The sequence below is a fragment of the Muscardinus avellanarius genome, assembly GCF_963383645.1.
Source record: "Muscardinus avellanarius genome assembly, chromosome: 18".
NCBI lineage: Eukaryota > Metazoa > Chordata > Mammalia > Rodentia > Gliridae > Muscardinus > Muscardinus avellanarius.
This window is the reverse complement of record NC_137804.1, coordinates 46942751-46961160: the sequence shown is the minus strand read 5'-3', so window position 1 is coordinate 46961160 and position 18410 is coordinate 46942751. Positions and strand designations below refer to the sequence as shown.

Genomic DNA, 18410 nt, shown 5'->3' with positions numbered 1-18410 from the left:
GAGGGGGTATGGGCAGTAGGCCTAGGGAAATAAACCCAGGGCTTTGTGCATATATGTTTGCAGGAGCCTCACTAAGGTGTATAATTGTAAAGCACTGATGAAATTATGTTCAAAACCAGAAGTTTCCTGCTAATAAATAAGGCAGTTGTTTTTCTTATATAATAACCAACTAATGAAATTGGAGTGTCATTTTTCCACCACTAAAAAAAAACAGGAAGATTTTTTAGGTAGCCCCTCAGGAATACCTAATTCTCTAGAAACTTCTTTTATTCTTCAGACCTTGCAGAGAGTTCTTATCAGGTCTTATGAGAATAACGTAGCACTTGGGGGCAAAGATGCAGCCCAGCAGCCCCGCACTTGAGGCCAAGATGGAGAAGACCTCCACGGCCACCATGGCCTTCCCCTTGGTACTGTGGTAGACAGGGAGGAAGGTGACCCAGACACTGCAGAAGAGCAGCGTGCTGAAGGTCAGGAACTTGGCTTCGTTGAAGGTGTCAGGCAGGTTCCTGGCCAGGAAAGCCATAGTGAAGCTCCCCAGGGCCAGGGAGCCCAGGTATCCCAGGACACAGTAGAAGGCGGTGACTGAGCCCTTGTTGCACAGGATGAAGATGTGGCCGTGTTCAGAGTATGCATCAGTGTCAATAAAGGGAGGAGAGGTTCCCAGCCAGATGGCACAGAGCATCACTTGGATCAGGGAGCAGATGGGGATGATGAAATTAGGTGTCCCTGACACCAGGAGCTGCCTCATCCTCCTCCCAGGACCAGTGGCCTTGAAGGCCAGAACCACAGTGACAGTTTTGGCCAAGACAGTGGAAACAGCCACAGTGAACCCGACTCCAAAGGTAATCTGCTGGAGGATGCAGGTGGCCATGTTGGGACGACCAATGAAGAGCAAGGAGCAGAGAAAGCAGAAGGTAAGGGAGACGAGCAGGATGTAGCTGAGAGTGCGGTTGTTGGCCTTAACGATGGCAGAGTCTCTGTGCTTCACAAAGACCCCAAGAACCCCAGCTGTGAGCACAGAGAAGCCCAGAGCAGCAGAGGCCAGAGCAGTCCCCAAGGGGTCCTCATAAGCCAGGAAGCCCACCACCTTGGGGAGGCAGTGACTCCTCTCAGTGTTTGGGAACTCATGCGGGGGGCACTGGGTGCACTGCTCTGCATCTGGAGGGGAAACATCAGCATTTTATATTTACTGACTAATTCTCTTTGCCACATCAAAGTCCACGGTCACCTCTGCAATGTCACTGTGAGGAATGACTGCCTGTGACATCCAAATGAAGCCCCTGGGCAGGTTGTGGCATTGCTGAGCTAGAGAATTCTGAACCCACCTCCCAGGGACACGGAAAATACTGTGGGTCTAGATGGCTTAATTTAAGTTGCTGAGGCCGGCTTCAAACTTACAATCCTCTTGTCTCAGCCTCCCAAGTACTAGAATGAGAGGCATGAGGCACCATGTCTAGCTCATGCCTTCATATGTTAACTTTTTTACTATCATATAATACTGAAAAAGTCAGTGTCCAGCAATAAGAATGTGTCCTCAGGCCTTCCGTGATGTTTTTGTTTTTGTTTTTGTTTTTGTTTTTGTTTTTGTTTGGTTTTTGTTGTTGTTGTTGTTGTTGTTGTTTGGTGGTACTGTGGTTACTGGAAGCCCTTCTACCTCCGGGCTATACTCCCAGACCTATTTTATATTTTGGGGTTTATTTGGGTTTTTTTTTGGGGGGGGGGTTGGGTTTTGGTTTTTTTTTTTTTTTTTGGTGGTGGTACTGGGGATGGAACCCAGAGGCTTTCTACCTCTGGGCTACACTCCCAGACCTTTTTTTATATTTTATTTGGAAACAGGGTCTCACTAAGTTGCTGAAAGCCTTACTAAGTAGCTGAGGCTGGCTTCGAACTCGTGTGATCCTCCTGCCTCAGCTTCCCAAGTGCGGGGATTACAAGCATTCACTGCCACACCCGGCACTATATTTTTGAAACAGGGTCTCTTACTCCAGGGCAGCTAGCTTCAAACCTGTGCGATCCTCCTATCTCCACTTCCCAAGCGCGGGGATTACAAGTGTGTGCCACCACGCCCAGCTTTCCATGGTGTTTAACATGGTTCATTGCACTAAAACCCTCCTATAACAATTCCTGTACACTTGCTCTGTGTGTATCTCCTGCTTATGAAGAGCCCCAGTCTTTCTATTGGTGTTGCACCTTCAGGGAACCCACAGGTACCTTGAGGATGGCTCATCTTGCATTTCATGGGTGGACTTTAGCCTGACCCACCATGAGGTCTCAGGAGACTGTCTGGGGCAGCAGTGGAGGCTAACAAAGGCAGACTGGACTGTCCACCACAGCTGACCTCATAGGCTGAGCTGTGCTGGGACACAGAGCACATAAGTGGCAGACAGTAACCTCAGCAGGCGTCTATAGACAGGATGATGGATGGTGAACAGTGGCCTCTGTGGCCCACAGCCAATATCCTTGGCTCCTATCGTGAGAAACTGTTACAGAGAAAATTATTGTAGGGTGGCTGTGAACTTTTACCTGTTTTATTGGAAAAGTGTCCCTCTGGACATGGAACACAAGTAAAGCAGCAGACTGGTCTTCCTTCCTGGGGGATTCTCCTGAATCCTGGGCCACAGCTCTGGCTACACACAGACTGAGGAGTCTGAGGGAAACGAGGTGATGGTTAGAATGTGCTGTGCTATTATCTACTTTAACAGTGAGTCAGAATCTTTTTCCTCATAAGAAAGAACTCTGGACTTGAGAAGAAGGTCATCGCTTCATAACACCAAAGGTCACCATGGGGATCATACATGGACACCAGTTTCTGGGCTCTAAGCTGAGCTGCCATCTCTCCATCTCAAGTGATCGCCAAATATCATGATAGCACAGGATCATGTTGGGTTCACACATCACCAGCCACTCACCCAGGCTTCTCTCTCTTCTTATGTAACCTCATCACCCAACTCCTTTCTGGATGAAATTCTGTGTGGTTCTGTCAACTGCTATGCCTGAGAATACTTTAGGGTTGCATCTTTGAGGGGGATTTTTTGTTTTGTTTTGTTTTGTTTTTCTATTTCTTTCTGGTGGTACTGGGGGTGGAACCCTTCTACCTCCAGGCTATACTCTCAGATATATTTTATATTTTATTTGGAAATGTGGTGTCTTAAGCCAGTGAGGCTGGCTTCAAACCTGCGTGATCCTCCTGTCTCCACCTCCCAAGAGCGGCGATTACAAGCGTGTAACACCATGACTGGTTTAAAGGGGATTTTTGGATTCCTCTATATCTATCTATCATTTATCTATCTCTACTTCATATCTACTTAGAAACTCAGAGAGTGTGTGAAACACCACATACTGTGGGCCGCTGAGGCCAAGTGAGGCCTCAAAATATAATTGAGAATATAATATTTGAGAATTGTGTGTAGAGTGAATAAAATTACTTGTGCGAAATTGATTGTTATATAAATAAACTGCAGACTTCAGGGAAGATGGAGACTGAGAAAAGCAGTGTTTACAAGTCCCACTAACACTCGATCTCTATTGCCACAAAATCAGTGCTTTTCATAGCCAGAAAACACTATCAGCAGAGAAATGAAAACTGTAAATACAAGGTACAGAGAAAAAGAAGACTAGAAGAACAACCAGAGGCCAGAAAAGAAAACAGCCTGCACTGTGGCAGTAGAAGCCATGCTGGCGCCATCTTCCCTCACAGCACCAGGCTCCAGAGAAGAAAGGTAAACAAGGAGCTGAAGTGAGCAGATGCAGATCATTCAGGTGTAATTCAACAGTTTTTTCAGGGCAAAGAACGTCTAAAACTCCCAGTGGCCAAGCTCATCACACCCTCCAGGGACTCAGAACAGAGATGAAAACCAGAAAAGAAATATGCCAGCCTCACAGCCGAGGGCGTGGCAGTGACACCATACTGCCAGTGGAGGCAGCGAGTTCACCACAATGCGACAGCACCATCTCAGTGCACACAACAACCGTAAGTGAAATTGCAGCCCCTAAAGGAGAAATCCCATGGAGAATAGAATCTAGCTCCTAGAAGATGATCACTCCAAAAACAAATGCATAGTTTATAACTTAGAAAAAAATCCGGACTTCCAGGAAGATGGCGACAGAGAAAAGTGGCGCTTACGAGTCCCGATAACAGTCGATCTCTACTACCACAAATTCAGTGCCTTTCATAGCCAGAAAAGACCATAAGCAGAGAAACAAAAACTGTAAATACAAGGGACAGAGAAAAAGAGAGCTGGAAAAAAGAGACACCAGAAAGAAACCAGTCCACAGTGTTGCGGCCGGAGCCATGGTGTGGAGCCGCATGGGCGCCATCTTCACTCACAACACCAGGCTCCAGAGAGGAGGTGGACTCAGAATGGAGGTCAGAACCAGAGAGGAAATACGCCGGCCTCACAGCCGAGGATGCGGCAGCAGCGCCTTACCACCGGCGGCAACAGCGAGTTCACCAGATGGCTCCAGGCCAATGCACTCAACAACCCACCAGGCTCCAGAGAGGAGGGGCGGACAGCGAGCTGAGGTGAGTGGCTGCAGAACAGCCGGGCAGAATTCGGCAGTTTTTTCAGCACAGGGAGCGTCTAAAGCTCCCAGGTTCTGGGCTCACCACACACTGCAGAGACTCAGAGCAGAGCCCAAAACTAGAGAAGATATAGGCCAGCCTCACAGACAACGGTGTGACAATGGGGCCATATTGCCAGCAGCGGCAGCAGCGAATTCACCGAGTCCACTACAGCTCCATCAGCACACTCAACAACCATGAGTCAAACTGAGGACCCTAGAGGAGAAATCCCAGTACTGCACTCCCAGGGACTTGTACACATAGTCTCCCTGGGTCAAAGATTTTTGCAGTCCAAACCAGTGGGGGAGTGGTGGTGACAGAGATATCACACCATAGTCACAACTCCCCATGGGAGAATGCCCAACCTGGCAAGCCTCATGGTCTAAAGCAGCCTTGATTGACTCCCTGGGTCTGAGACTTTGCGATACAACCCAGTAAAGGAGTAGTGGTGACTGAGATACCATAGACTCGAGATCCAGAGCACCCTAAATGAAGACATAGTGACCCAGGAAAGAACAGAGTGAAGGCACAAACTTCCGAAATCATGGGAAAGAGGAATAACAATGGAGCAATGAATGCCCACAACCCCACAACATCAGAACCTGATAACACAAAAATTCATAGATCTCTAGAAGATTAAATCAGGAAAATAACTTTAGAAATAATAGAGGACATTTGAAAAGAATTCAGAGAGCGTCAAAAGAGATAAAGGATGCAATCAGTGAAGTAAAGGCCTCAATTCAAAGTATAAACAACTGATTAGACCACATGGAGAATAGAATCTCGCTCCTAGAAGATGAGCACTCCAAAAATGAACACATAGTTTTTAATTTAGAAAAAAATATCTGACAGCAGGAATCGGACATTGAAGAAATATGGGCCCATTTTAAGAGAGCTAACCTAAGAATCATTGGCATAGAGGAGGGAAAACAAGGTGAAATGAAAGGGATCAACAATCTCTTCAAGGAAGTAATAGCAGAAAATTTTCCAAACATAGAACAGGAGGTAGATACACAGGTCCAGGAAACTTATGGAACTCCCTTTAAACAGGATCAGAGAAGAGGATCCCCATGCCACATAATTGTCAAAATGACCAATGTGGAAGCCAAGCAGAGAATCTTAAAGGCAACAAAAACAAAAGGCCAAGTGACATTCAGAGGCAAACCAATTAGAATCACTCCAGATTTCCCACACCAAGTCATGAGAGCCAGAAGGGCTTGGAGTAACATATTCCAAACTCTGAAAGAAAAACAACTTCCAGCCAAAAATTTCCTACACAGCAAAACTACCTATCAAATTAGATGGGGAAATAAGAAGCTTTCATGACAAACAGAAACTGAAGGAATTTATGTCTTCAAAACCAGCCCTAGAGAAAATACTCAAGGAGATTAACTGCAAAGAAGAAATAGGTAATACATACCAGAACCAAAGAAACAAGATTTCCCATTCAGCAGACAACTAAGCAAAGAAGAATAAACAGTATCTCAAACAGAAATAAAATCTTAACATATTAAGAATGAAAAATTATTGCTCTATAATAACACTGAATGTAAATGACCTCAACTCCGAAATAAAAAGACATAAACTGGAAAAATGGATTAAACAGAATCCATCCATCTGCTGCTTACAAGAAATACACCTTACAAGTAAAGATAGGAACAAACTCAAGGTAAAGGGCTAGAGCAAGGTAATCCATGCCAATGGAACTCGAAGACAAGAAGGAGTAGCAACTATGATATCAGACAAGTTAGACTTCAAACCCAAACTTATTAGAAGAGACAAAGAAGGTCACATTTTACTGATAGAAGGAATAGTCCAGCAAGAAGAAATAACAATAATCAACATCTATGCCCCAAACATAGAAGCAGCTGCTTTCATAAATCAAACTCTTTGTGACATGAAGTCACACATAAATCCCAACACAATAATACTGGGAGACTTCAACACACCTCTCACAATACTAGACCAATCTTCCAGACAAAGGGTCAGTAAAGATGTCTCAGAACTAAAGAACACCATTAACCAAATGGACCTGTTGAACATATATAGAATATTTCACCCAACTACAGTGGAGTTTACATTTTTCTCAGCTGCTCACAGAACCTTCTCTAAAATAGATCACATCCTGGGACACAAAATGAGCACTAGCAAATTTTAAAAATGTTACATACTTCCCTGTGTCATTTCAGACCATAATGAAATTAAACTAGAAATCAACTATAAGAAGACCCAGAGAAACAACATAAACATGTGGAGACTGAACACCACACTTCTGAATGAAGAATGGGTCATAGAAGATGTAAGAGGTGAAATCAAGAAGTTTCTAGAAACAAATGAAAATAAAGATACAACATATCAAAACCTCTGGGACACTTTGAAGGCAGTATTAAGAGGAAAATTTATAGCACTGAGTACTCACATAAGAAAAACAGAAAATCTTCAAATAAATAGCCTAATGACACACCTCAAAGCCCTTTCAAAGCAGGAACAATTGAACCCCAAAGCCAGCAGAAGACAGGAAATTATTAAAATTAGAGCAGAAATTTACAAAATAGAGAATAAAAAAAACAGTACAGATAATCAACAAAACCAAAAGCTGGTTTCTTGAAAAAATTAACAAGATTGATAAACCACTAGCCAACCTAACTAAAAAAGAGAGAGAATCAACCCAAATTATGAAGATAAGAGATGAAAAAGGAGACATTCCTACTGACAGTGTAGAAATCCAGAGGATTATCAGAAACTACTTTGAAAAACTATACTCCAACAAAATGGAAAATCTGGAGGAAATTGACAACTTCCTAGATAAATACAACCTTCCTAAACTGAGTCAAGAAGATATAGAACACTTAAACCAACTATAGCAATCAGAGATTGAAAGAGCAATAAAGAGCTTACCATCAAAGAAAAGCCCAGGACCAGATGGTTTCCCAAGTGAATTCTATAAAACCTTTATAGAAGAGCTAACTCCAATAATCCTCAAACTATTTCGGAAAATAGAAAAAAAGTGGGACTCTCTCAAATACATTCTATGGAGCAAACATCACACTAATACCCAAACTGAATAAAGACAGTTCAAGGAAGGAAAACTACAGGCCTATATCTCTGTTGAACATGGGCACAAAACTATTAAAAAAATTCCTAGCAACACGCATTCAAAATTACATAAAGAAAATCATACACCATGACCAGGTAGGGTTCAGCCCAGGGATGCAAGGCTGGTTCAACATATGAAAATCAATTCATGTAATTCATCATATAAACAGAATCAAAGACAAAAATCACATGATCATTTCAATAGACACTGAAAAATCATCTGATAAAATTCAACATCCATTTATGATAAAAGCACTGCAGAGAATTGGAATAGAAGGAACATATCTCAACATCATCATAAAGGCAATATACAATAAGCCCACCGCGAACATCATATTAAATGGGGAAAAACTTCAAGAATTCCCCCTAAAAACAGGAATGAGACAAGGACGTCCATTATCACCACTTCTCTTCAATATAGTACTAGAGACTCTAGCCAGAGCAATAAGGAAAGAAAAAATCAACAGAGTACAAGTAGGAAAAGAAGAACTCAAACTCTTACTATTTGCAGATGACATGATACTATATTTATTTATTTATTTATTTATTTATTTATTTATTTATCTATGGTGGTACTGAGGTTCCTGGAAGCCCTTCTACCTTCGGGCTATACTCCCAGACTTATTTTTACATTTTTATTTGGAAACAGGGTCTCCTAAGCCAGCGCGTGTGGCTGGCTTCGAACCTGCGTGATCCTCTTGTCTCTGCCTCCCAAGTGCAGGTATTACAAGCATGTGCCACCATGCCTGGCAACATGATACTATATTTAGAAAACCCAACAAATTCCCAGGGATGCAAGGCTGGTTCAATATACAAAAATCAATCCATGTTATTCACTATATAAACAGAATCAAAGACAAAAATCACATGATCATTTCAATAGACATTGAAAAAGCATTTGATAAAATTCAACATCCATTTATGATAAAAACACTGCAGAGAATTGGAATAGAGGTACATACCTCAACATTATTAAGGCAATCTACAATAAGCCTACTGCCAACATCATATTAAATGGGGAAAAACTTCAAGAATTCCCCTAAAAACCGGAACGAGACAAGGATGTCCATTATCACCACTTCTCTTCAATATAGTACTAGAGACTCTAGCCAGAGCAATAAGGCAAGAAAAGGAAATCAAAAGACTACAAATAGGAAAAGAAGAACTCAAACTTTCACTATTTGCAGATGACATTATACTATATATAGAAAACCCAACAAACTCAACCAAAAGGTTTATAGAACTGATCAACAAATTCAGCAGTGTCTGGATACAAAATCAATCTTAAAAAATTAGAAGCTTTCCTGTACACCGAACATAAATCAACTGAAAAAGAAATTCAGAAAACACTTCCACTCAGGATCTCCCTCAAAAACATAAAATACTTAGAAATAAACTTAACCAAGGAGGTAAAAGAGCTCTACAAAGAAAATTATAAAACATTGAAAAAAGAAATCGAAGAAGATCTTAGAAGATGAAAGGATCTTCCATGTTCATGGACTGGCAGAATAAATATCATTAAAATGGCCATCATCCCAAAAGTGATCTACAGATTCAACACAATGCCCATTAAACTACCAAGATCATTCCTCACACACACAGAAAAATCAGTCCTTAAATTTATTTGGAATAACTAAAAGCCCAGAATAGCCGAAATAGTTCTCAGCAACAAAAACCATGCAGGAGGAATCACAATACCTGATTTTAAACTATACTACAAAACCATTGTAATAAAAACAGCAAGGTACTAGCACAAAAACAGATATATAGACCAATGTAGCAGAATAGAAGACCCAGGAACAAGTCCACACACTTTCAGCCAATTGATTTTTGACAAAGGGGCCAAAAACATACACTGGAAATAAGACAGCCTCTTCAACAAATGGTGTTGGCAAAACTGGTTAACCATATTCAGAAAATTGGAAATTAATACCATTTTCTCACCCTGCATAAAAGTCAACTCAAGATGGATCAAAGACTTGGAAATCAAGCCAGAGACCTTGAAGCTCCTTGAAGAGGGCATAGGTCCAACACTACAACACATAGGCACAGATAAACACTTTCTCAGCAAGACCCCAAAGGCAAAACAAATTAAAAGGAGAATCAATACCTGGGATTGCATGAAACTGAAGAGCTTCTGTTCAGCAAAGGAAACTATCACGAACCTCAATCGAGAGCCAACAGAATGGGAGAAGATTTTTTCCACCTACCCCTCCGATAGAGGACTAATATCTAGAATATACAGAGAACTCAAGAAACTCAACACTAAGAAAACAAAGCATCCAATAACAAAATGGGCAAATGAACTAAATAGACACTTCACAAAAGAAGAAATTCAAATGGCCAATAAATTCATGAAAAATTGCTCAACATCATTGGCAATCAGAAAAGCAAATCAAAACTACCCTGAGATTTCACCTAACTCCAACTAGAATGGCAATCATTCAAAAGACAAACAACACAATTGCTGGTGAGGATGTGGAGAAGTGGTAACTCTAAAACATTGTTGGTGGGGTTGCAAAATTAGTGCAACCACTTTGGAAAACAGTATGGAGAATCCTCAGAAGAATGGGAACAAATCTACCATTTGATCCAGCAATACCACTTCTGGGTATCTACTCAAAAGCAAAGAAACCAAACTACCAAACTATGCATGTGTATCTATGTTCATAGCTGCACAATTCACCATAGCCAAACTATGGAACCAGCCAAGATGTCCATCAACAGATGAATGGATTACAAAACTGTGGGATATGTACACAATGGAATTTTACTCAGCCATTAAAAAATCTCAATTACATCACTCTCAGGGAAATGGATGGAACTGGAGGACATTATGCTAAGTGAGATTAGTCAGTCACAAAAAATAAGAAATCAAATGCTTTCCCTAAATGTAAGGGCTAGGGAGACATGGGTCATAGGAGGAACTCTAGATGAAAAAGGAAATCCTATAGAGGAGCAAACAAGACAATCTAAAGGAGGAGAAAGGAGGGGGGAGAGAGGAAAATCTCTAAAACACACAAAGTACTTAAAAATATCAAAGTCAACCACTAAGCCAAGCAAGGGAAAGAGGAACGGGGAGGAAACGGGGTTGGAATTGGGTAGAAGTTAAATATGTGATGTGTACATGTATGTACACACAAGTTTTTTACCCCAATTCAATGTATAAATATAATACACCAATAAAAAATTTTTAAAAAGAAAAAAATAGCCTGGGAGTGTCCAGTTGTGGAAGGAGGACATGAACTCATCTTAGTGAATAAAGGTGCTTAGTAGAGCTGGGTGGGGTGGCACATGCCTGTAATTCCAGTACTTGGGGGGCTGACATAGAAGAACTGCAGGTTCAAGGGTAGTCTCTGCAACTTCGCAAGATACTATTTTCTATATTTTAAAAAGGGGGCTCAAGGTTTATCTCAGTGATAGAATGACCCTGGTCCAATCCCCAGTACCACAATTTTTTTAAAAAAAAAAGTAGAAAACATGCATAAAGGAAAAACATTTGAGGAGTGAATGACATCAAAAGTACCAAGAACAATGTAAAGAATACCTCCCAGGCCGGGCGTGGTGGCGCACGCTTGTAATCCCCGTGCTTGGGAGGCGGAGACAGGAGAATCGCGCAGGTTTGAAGCCAGCCGCGCTGGCGTAAGAGACCCTGTTTCAAAAATATAAAATAGGTCTGGGAGTGTAGCCCGGAGGTAGAAGGGCTTCCAGGAACCCCAGTACCACCAAAAAAAAAAAAAAAAAGAATACCTCCCAGGAGGGGAACGGTGTCCTACTCCATGACCCACTTGTGATTGTACTATACAGCAACAAATACCAAGGATTCTCACCAAATAGGATAAAGATTCTCAGAACATATGGACAGATATATTTGGTATTTATGCATCTGTACTGTCATTTCTGCTATTTGTTAACTTTGTTTAATTTTATTACTCCAAACATGAATCTTTTTACCAAAACCTTCAAAAGCAACTTCTTCAAACTTGCTCTTTTTATGAATTTTACCTCAGAATTTGTCCAGGCAAAATCTCATCATACAAAATCAGGGCACAATTGGTGAACTTGGTGCTGAGATAAAGGGCTCACACTGAGCCTCATGGCCTCATCTCTGGGCTCTTTTTACTTAATTACATTTGCAGTCGTTGGGATTGAACCCAGGGTCTTGAGCATGTAGGCAAGGGATCTACCCGTGAAGTGCACCCCACACCCTTCAAGACCCTGTTAGTTTGTTTGTTTATTTATTCATTTATTTATCAATTCATTTATTTACTGTGGTGCTAGTGATTGAACCCAGGGGCATTCTATCTCTGAGCTATACCCCTAGCCCTATTTTATTTTTATGTTTATGTTCACTGTTATTTTTATTTCTGAAACAGAGTCTTTCTAAGTTAATGAGGGTCTTGCTACTTGTTCAGTCTGTCCTCTAACCTGCCATCCTACTGTCTCAGCCTCCCAAATTACTAGGATTACAGATGTGTTCTACCACATCCACCCAGGAATCTATTTATGTTTTATTTTTTCAATAAAGAAAGAGAATCATACCTGTGTGAAGCCAATAGGCCACTCTGTGATCTCTTCAATGATGACCAAGCCTTGATGGAGTGGACTTCCAGAGGCAAACTCCCCTACTTTAACCAGCAACCCAAGGCTACCAGGGAAATTCACAATGTTCTGGATATCATATGTGACCCCGTGGTTTCCTCTCTTGTCTAAGGATATGAGCTGCCCAGCACTGTTGGTAAACTGGAGTTTCTTCAGGAGTGGATGGAGCTGGAGGAGAGGCATTGATTTGGCAATGAGGCATGCATACAAATGGAAGGTGTAAATCCCTTAATTCCTAGGCAGTCCTTCTTTCTCTCCTCTCTATGCTCAGATTACTGCCTGGGGAGAGGCTCTGGTCTGTTTGTTTTGATGGTCACCTTCTCATGGGCTCAAGGGAGGGGAAGAGTTCTCCCATGGGCACACTGGTGAAGCCATGGAGTCCAGGGTTCTAGGATGTGCCAAGAGGGTGGCACTGGCAGGGGTGCTACCACACCCTGACCAGAAAAGTCTATTTGGAGCAGCGTGGAAGCCAATCCTTGTACTTAGTGAGGCCACACACAACAGCGATGGACTTTTCAGAGCCTGCATCCTGGGGAGGGCAGCCTGGTTTGTGAATGTCACACCTCATCAAAACAGAAAGATTAAATATGTGCAATTGATTGTGCTTATCAGATTTATCTCAAGGTTTAAAGGAGGCAGAACATGGGTTCCTTTTTCTCTGCTGCTGGACCTTCTTAGTGACCAGCCTATTTCTTATGACAGGAAAGGGAGCTATTGGTATCCCCCAACTAAAAAACACTCTCAATTCTAAGGAGGTTTTGAATGGAGTGTGCTAATCTGTGAGTGTCTGGTGTCCAGAGCACTGTGATGAGGGAAATTACTAACTTCTGATTGCTTACACAGTTTTGTTGTTTTCCAAAAAAAATTGGCCCTTCCATATTTAGAATCTACCTGGACACAGTGACCTACTTTTCTAAGTGGCAACTTCTAATAAGAACCAAAGGGCATATCGAACATTATTATAGTAAAAATAGAAATTAGATAGTAGATGAGACTTTCTGGCATTCTTTTTACATATTCGCCTTTGCCTTCATATTAAATTTATTTTACATATTCTTATTAGTGATGTTCACTATTGTACATGAGCTGATAAATGTATTTAATACATAGACTTTGGATTCAGATCAGCCAGGATTAATATCCAGAAAAATCCATCTAAAATCGTAGGGCAGTCTGAGATGATCGGCACCATCCAAGGTCTCCTATTTAAAAGTGAAGCCATGGGCTATTTTCTGGTGGTTTTGATAGATTTTAGAAAAATAATGATATCTAACTGGATGCAATGGCACACTCCTGTCACCAAGTACCTGGAGGCTGAGACAGGAGTATCACAGGTTCATGGCCAACCTCAGCCTGAGTGAGGCTCTCAGAAACTTTTTAAACCATGTTTCAAAATTAAAATAAAAATGTAAAGCCAGGAGTGGTGGCTCACACTTGTAATCCTAGCGCTTGGGAGGCTTAGACAGGAGGATCACACAGATTCAAAGCCAGCCTCAGCTATGTAGTGAGGCTCTCAGCAACTTAGTGAGACCCTGTTTCCAAATCAAGTATAAAATAGTCTGAGAGTATAGCCTGGAGGTGGAAAAGCCCCTGGGTTCTATCTCCAGTACCACACAAAAAATAAAATAAAATAAAAATTTAGAGATGTTTAAATTTTTTAAATGAGTAGGGATGTCCCTTCTTCCAAAATAATAAGGAAAAAGAAGAAGGAAGCATCAGAGTCTTAAAAACAATTCATTTCCCAGAGTCATGTCTTATATATAATAGAGCTATGGAGTAATAGAGCCTAAATGGGGAGAGTCCACTTTGTTGTACCCAGAATTGGACGTAGGCACTCCATCCATGCCTCCTGGCATTGGAATCGTTCTGAGGAAAGTGCAGATTGGAGCAATTTTTAATCTCTCTGTCACACACTAGCTGTGTTCACATATTTGATAGCATTTGATCCTGCAATAGTAAATGCTATTCAGGTTCAGTTTTCTAATTAAATAGTCTAGATAGAAGCTCCCAGAAGCAGAATTCTCCCCACATGGATAACAGTTCCAGCTACACCTAGAGCCAGTGTGAAGGTGCCTATGTTCCTCATTAACAGATCCTGCTGGTCTAGAGATGAGAACACAGTTGGGATGCACCTCATGATGGTACCCGCAGGTGCCAGCAGGTGCTCAGCCATTGCCTGCTCCTGGGGAAGCCTTACCTGCCATGGAGGGGGCCGGGGCTGCTCCGCATCCTCTGGAGATCCCTGTGCTATTCTCTCCACAAGCACCTCATGGAGGACGTGGGCCACGGCATACACAGCATTATAAAGGAAATAGCTGGAGTCAGATAACATCATGATGTTGATATCTGTGGTCAAAGTATCTAAGGAGGCATTTTGTTCACAGTCTCCAATTTTTCCACACGATGACCCAGCAGGTGAGCAGTTAAAATGTAGAATCCAAATTTTACTGAAGTAAAAATCTTCAGGATAGCGGGAAGGATCAACATTCTTGAGAAAGTGTTGGAAGCCAGGGATTTCCCGCTTGTGTTGTGAAAAGGAGAAGCTTCCGTGGAAGGAATGCAGCATGTGGTATATTTCGATCCCAGTGATATCCCACATGTCTGCTATGAGCCACACCTTCCCTGTGGTTAGGAAGTAATATGCCATGAGGTCCACTATGATGAGACTCCCTGCTTCGCCATAGAGTATGTGCACGTTTGCAGATGAAATGCTGATTCTGTTCAGGGCAGTGGTGATACCTGGCCGATACATTGTCTTATAGGCAGGGAGCCTTTCTGTTAAGGCCACACAGATATCTTTCTTCACCATTTCCACATTCAGAGCCTGAAGGAACCGTTCTCCTTTCAAATCATCAGATATTAAGATGGCCACCCACGTCCAGCCAAAATGCAGCAGTAATGAGACCATTGCATGGATCAGAGAGCTGTCCTCAGGGGCCATTTGATAGAGTGATGGGAACTGGTCTTTGTCAGTTAGCATGGGATCAAAAGGTCCATATGTGATCTGAGTAAGCAAACAAAATATGATTCTGAGTTTTTAGGAAGTCTGGGTTTTCTCTCTAGAGAAAGGAATAAGAATACTCTGTATAAGACTGGGCTATTCAGTCGAGTGTCATGACGCACATCTAGATCTCTGTGCTTGGGAGGCTCAGTAGGGATCACAGATTGGAAGCCAGCATGAGCAACTTATCAAGGCCATGTTTTTAAAAAAATGAGCTGGGTGTGGTGGTGGATGCTTATAATCCCAGTACTTGGGAGGCTAAGACAGGAGGATCCAGGTTTGCGGCCAGACTCAGCTACTTAGTGAGGCCCTTTGCAACTCAGTGAGAACCTGTTTCAGTTAAAGAATAAAAATAGGGCTGGGGATATAGCTTGGAGGTAGAATTCCCCTGAGTTCTATCCCCAGTGCTGCAAAAAAAATGTTAAAAATTTAAAAATAAAAAGGCTGGTTCTATAGCTTGTAATAAAAGGTTCCTGGATTCACATCAGACAATGAGAGAGAGAGACAGAGACAGAGACAGACAGAGACAGACAGAGAGAGACAGATAGACAGAGAGCACACAACTGAATAAAATTGTTTTCAGCAGACAGTAAGAACAGGTTACCCTGTTCTCTCTTTGTGATCACACAGAACACTATTTTTCTGAGTGTCCTTAAAGTAAAAAGGATCCAGGCATGCTGACACACATCTGTAACCCCAGTACTTTGTTGACTGAGAAAGGAGGATCACAGGTTCCAGGCCATCCTCAGCAACTTAGTAAGGACTGTTTCAAAATAAAAATAAAATAGTTCTGAGTGCAACTTAGAAGGAGAATGCCCCTGGTTTTGATGCTCAGTACCAAAATAAAAAAGGCAATAAAATGGAAAGGTGAGATTGACAACTGCTTCCACCTCCTTCCTGGGAATAAGGAGGTTGATGTGGTGCAGTGTGGAGATAGCAGGTTGTATTTCATTCCTGTGAGGCAGAGCCAGCACCAGTGATCCATGCTGCCTGCGCACACTGATGATGAAGTGTCTTCTTACTACACTGACCTCCTGGTAGTCTGGACTTAATTTATGAACACAAGGACTGTGGTCATCTTAAGAATTACTTCCATTTACAATCTTTCATTCTCTAAAACATATTTGTCCCTGAACACAATGCTGCTAAGCCACTGCCTGTGTTTGGCAGTGATTCCATCCTGATTGTTACAAGAGTTTCCAGAGCTTCCTGCAAAGAACCAGTGACTTGGGGAGGTCTGATTCCTCAACTCTTTCATTGCTCTGACCAAAGTACCTGATGAGCACAGCTGAGATGAGGAAAGGTTTATTGGCCTCACAGATTTAGAAGTTCTGGAGTTTCAGTTCTCCTATTCATAGTCAGATGTCTCCAAAGCAGAGACTTTGGTGACAAGACATGGCAGAGGGACAGAGATCACAGTTCATGGCAAGGAGAAGCAGCAATTAGGACAGGGAGGACCAGGGACAGATACAGTTCCCAAGACCACACCCCAGGATCCCCTCATCCAGCCATATCCCACTTCTCCTGCTTCTATAACAATGAATTTCAAATCATTTAGGGGGAATGTCACTGGATGGGCTCTCAGAGATATGCTTGATGGACATGAGCAAGGCAGGCTGGGCAGAGGCTGAGGGTAAGCCCCAGGATGGTGTCTCTGAGCCTCAGCTCTCCTGGGATCCCTGGAGCCACAATGGACCTCATCATTGCCCCAGATGCCAGCAAGATGCCCAGGGGCTGCTCTCCCTACACCTGACAGTCATTGGAGACTGGAGACCTCTGAGGTGGTCAAGTCCTGTGGGCAGTCACTCTGCTGTGGACATGTCCTAGGAGGCTGACAGCTGTGAGCTATTGGAAGTCAATATTCCCAGTGAGTGGGAGATGAATATATTGTCAAGACAATTTTTTATTTGTTTGCCTTAGGGATTGAGCTCAGGGGCATTCAACCTCTGAACTATGGTCCCAACAATGACGTATTTTTCATTTGCAAACAGGTCTCACTGAGTTGCCTAGGGCCTCATTATGTTTCTGACCGTGGTCTGCAACCTCTGATCCTCCTGCCTCAACCTCTAAAGTACTGGGATCACAGGTGAGCTCCATGTCCTGCTTAGTTAGATGCTTACTCTCCAGAGCTCCTTCTCCTTCATCTTTTTCCTCATGCTGCTGATATTCTGAGTCTGGAAATTCACTGAGACCTGATCACCTGAGTCCTCATGATTGATAGACACTCAAATTCCACTTTGTCTTGATCACACATTAGGGTCCAGCATTAGGGGAAATCTGCACATTTCTCTACAGAATTATTGGTCATCTTACCTGAGGGGTTTTGTAGAGCTCCAACAGGGCTCCGATCTCAGCCAAAAATGCTGGCGAGGTCCCTGCAATGGTGGCAACAGGACTGTGCTTGTTCTTGCACTGGTAGTTAGGGAGAACCTCGTTGCCACCCGACAGCCACATCAGAGTGTTCTCAAGGGTTCTGCGTTCACCAGGGAAGATATTGTAGAGCTGGAACCCCACGGTCAGGTTGGGGAGCAGGTGGGGGTCCCTGTTGATCTCCTCGATGGTGAAGTAAAAGGCCAGCACGTGTTGGTAGTTCTTCCAAAACCACCTGGACAAAGGAGCAGCATCAGGGAAAAGGTGAGGTCAGGAGGCTCAGGGGTGAGTCCTGAGCAGTATCAGCACCAGACAGGCTAGATCCAGGATGCTCTTCACAGGTGCCTTGGACTGTGGATACTGTGTTAGTAAGGTTTCCAAGGCTCTGGTGACCTTGAACATACTCTTGGCCTCTTGGGAAGCAAACTTGTCCCAAACACTGAAAGATTTTTGGGGCATTTGGAGTGGGCTGAGGTGGAGATGTGCTAGATGCTATCACTGTTAACTGGACCAATTTTCTCAAGTTTCTAAAATTTGAGGTGCATTGATAGTTACAACAGGATTGGGAAGTTCTTAGGGAAATGAGTGAATGTGGCTCACACCCTTCTTCATAAACCCTCTTGTTTTATGATGCTGAGGATTGAACCCAGGGGCAGAACCCAGGCTTTCTACTGCTGAGCCAAATCCTCTCCACTTGTTTTTTTTTTTTTTAATGGGTCTCTCTAGGGTACCGAGAATTTCACCAAGTTGCTGAGACCTGCCTTGAACCTTCAATCTTCT

General features: G+C 42.7%; 1 protein-coding gene across 1 annotated transcript in view; it reads right to left on the bottom strand.

The window, feature by feature from the left end:
- Window positions 1–253: 253 nt before the first annotated feature.
- LOC308276714 (vomeronasal type-2 receptor 116-like) overlaps window positions 254–18410 on the bottom strand; it is a gene marked incomplete at both ends in the record, with an annotated part of 33100 nt that continues 14943 nt past the window's right edge. Inside the window, 5 exons of the mRNA XM_080715540.1 lie at window positions 254–1158; window positions 2524–2647; window positions 12200–12427; window positions 14457–15263; window positions 17574–17865. Coding sequence (XP_080571666.1) covers window positions 254–1158; window positions 2524–2647; window positions 12200–12427; window positions 14457–15263; window positions 17574–17865 — 2356 coding nt within the window. The remainder of the gene's footprint in view (window positions 1159–2523; window positions 2648–12199; window positions 12428–14456; window positions 15264–17573; window positions 17866–18410) is intronic.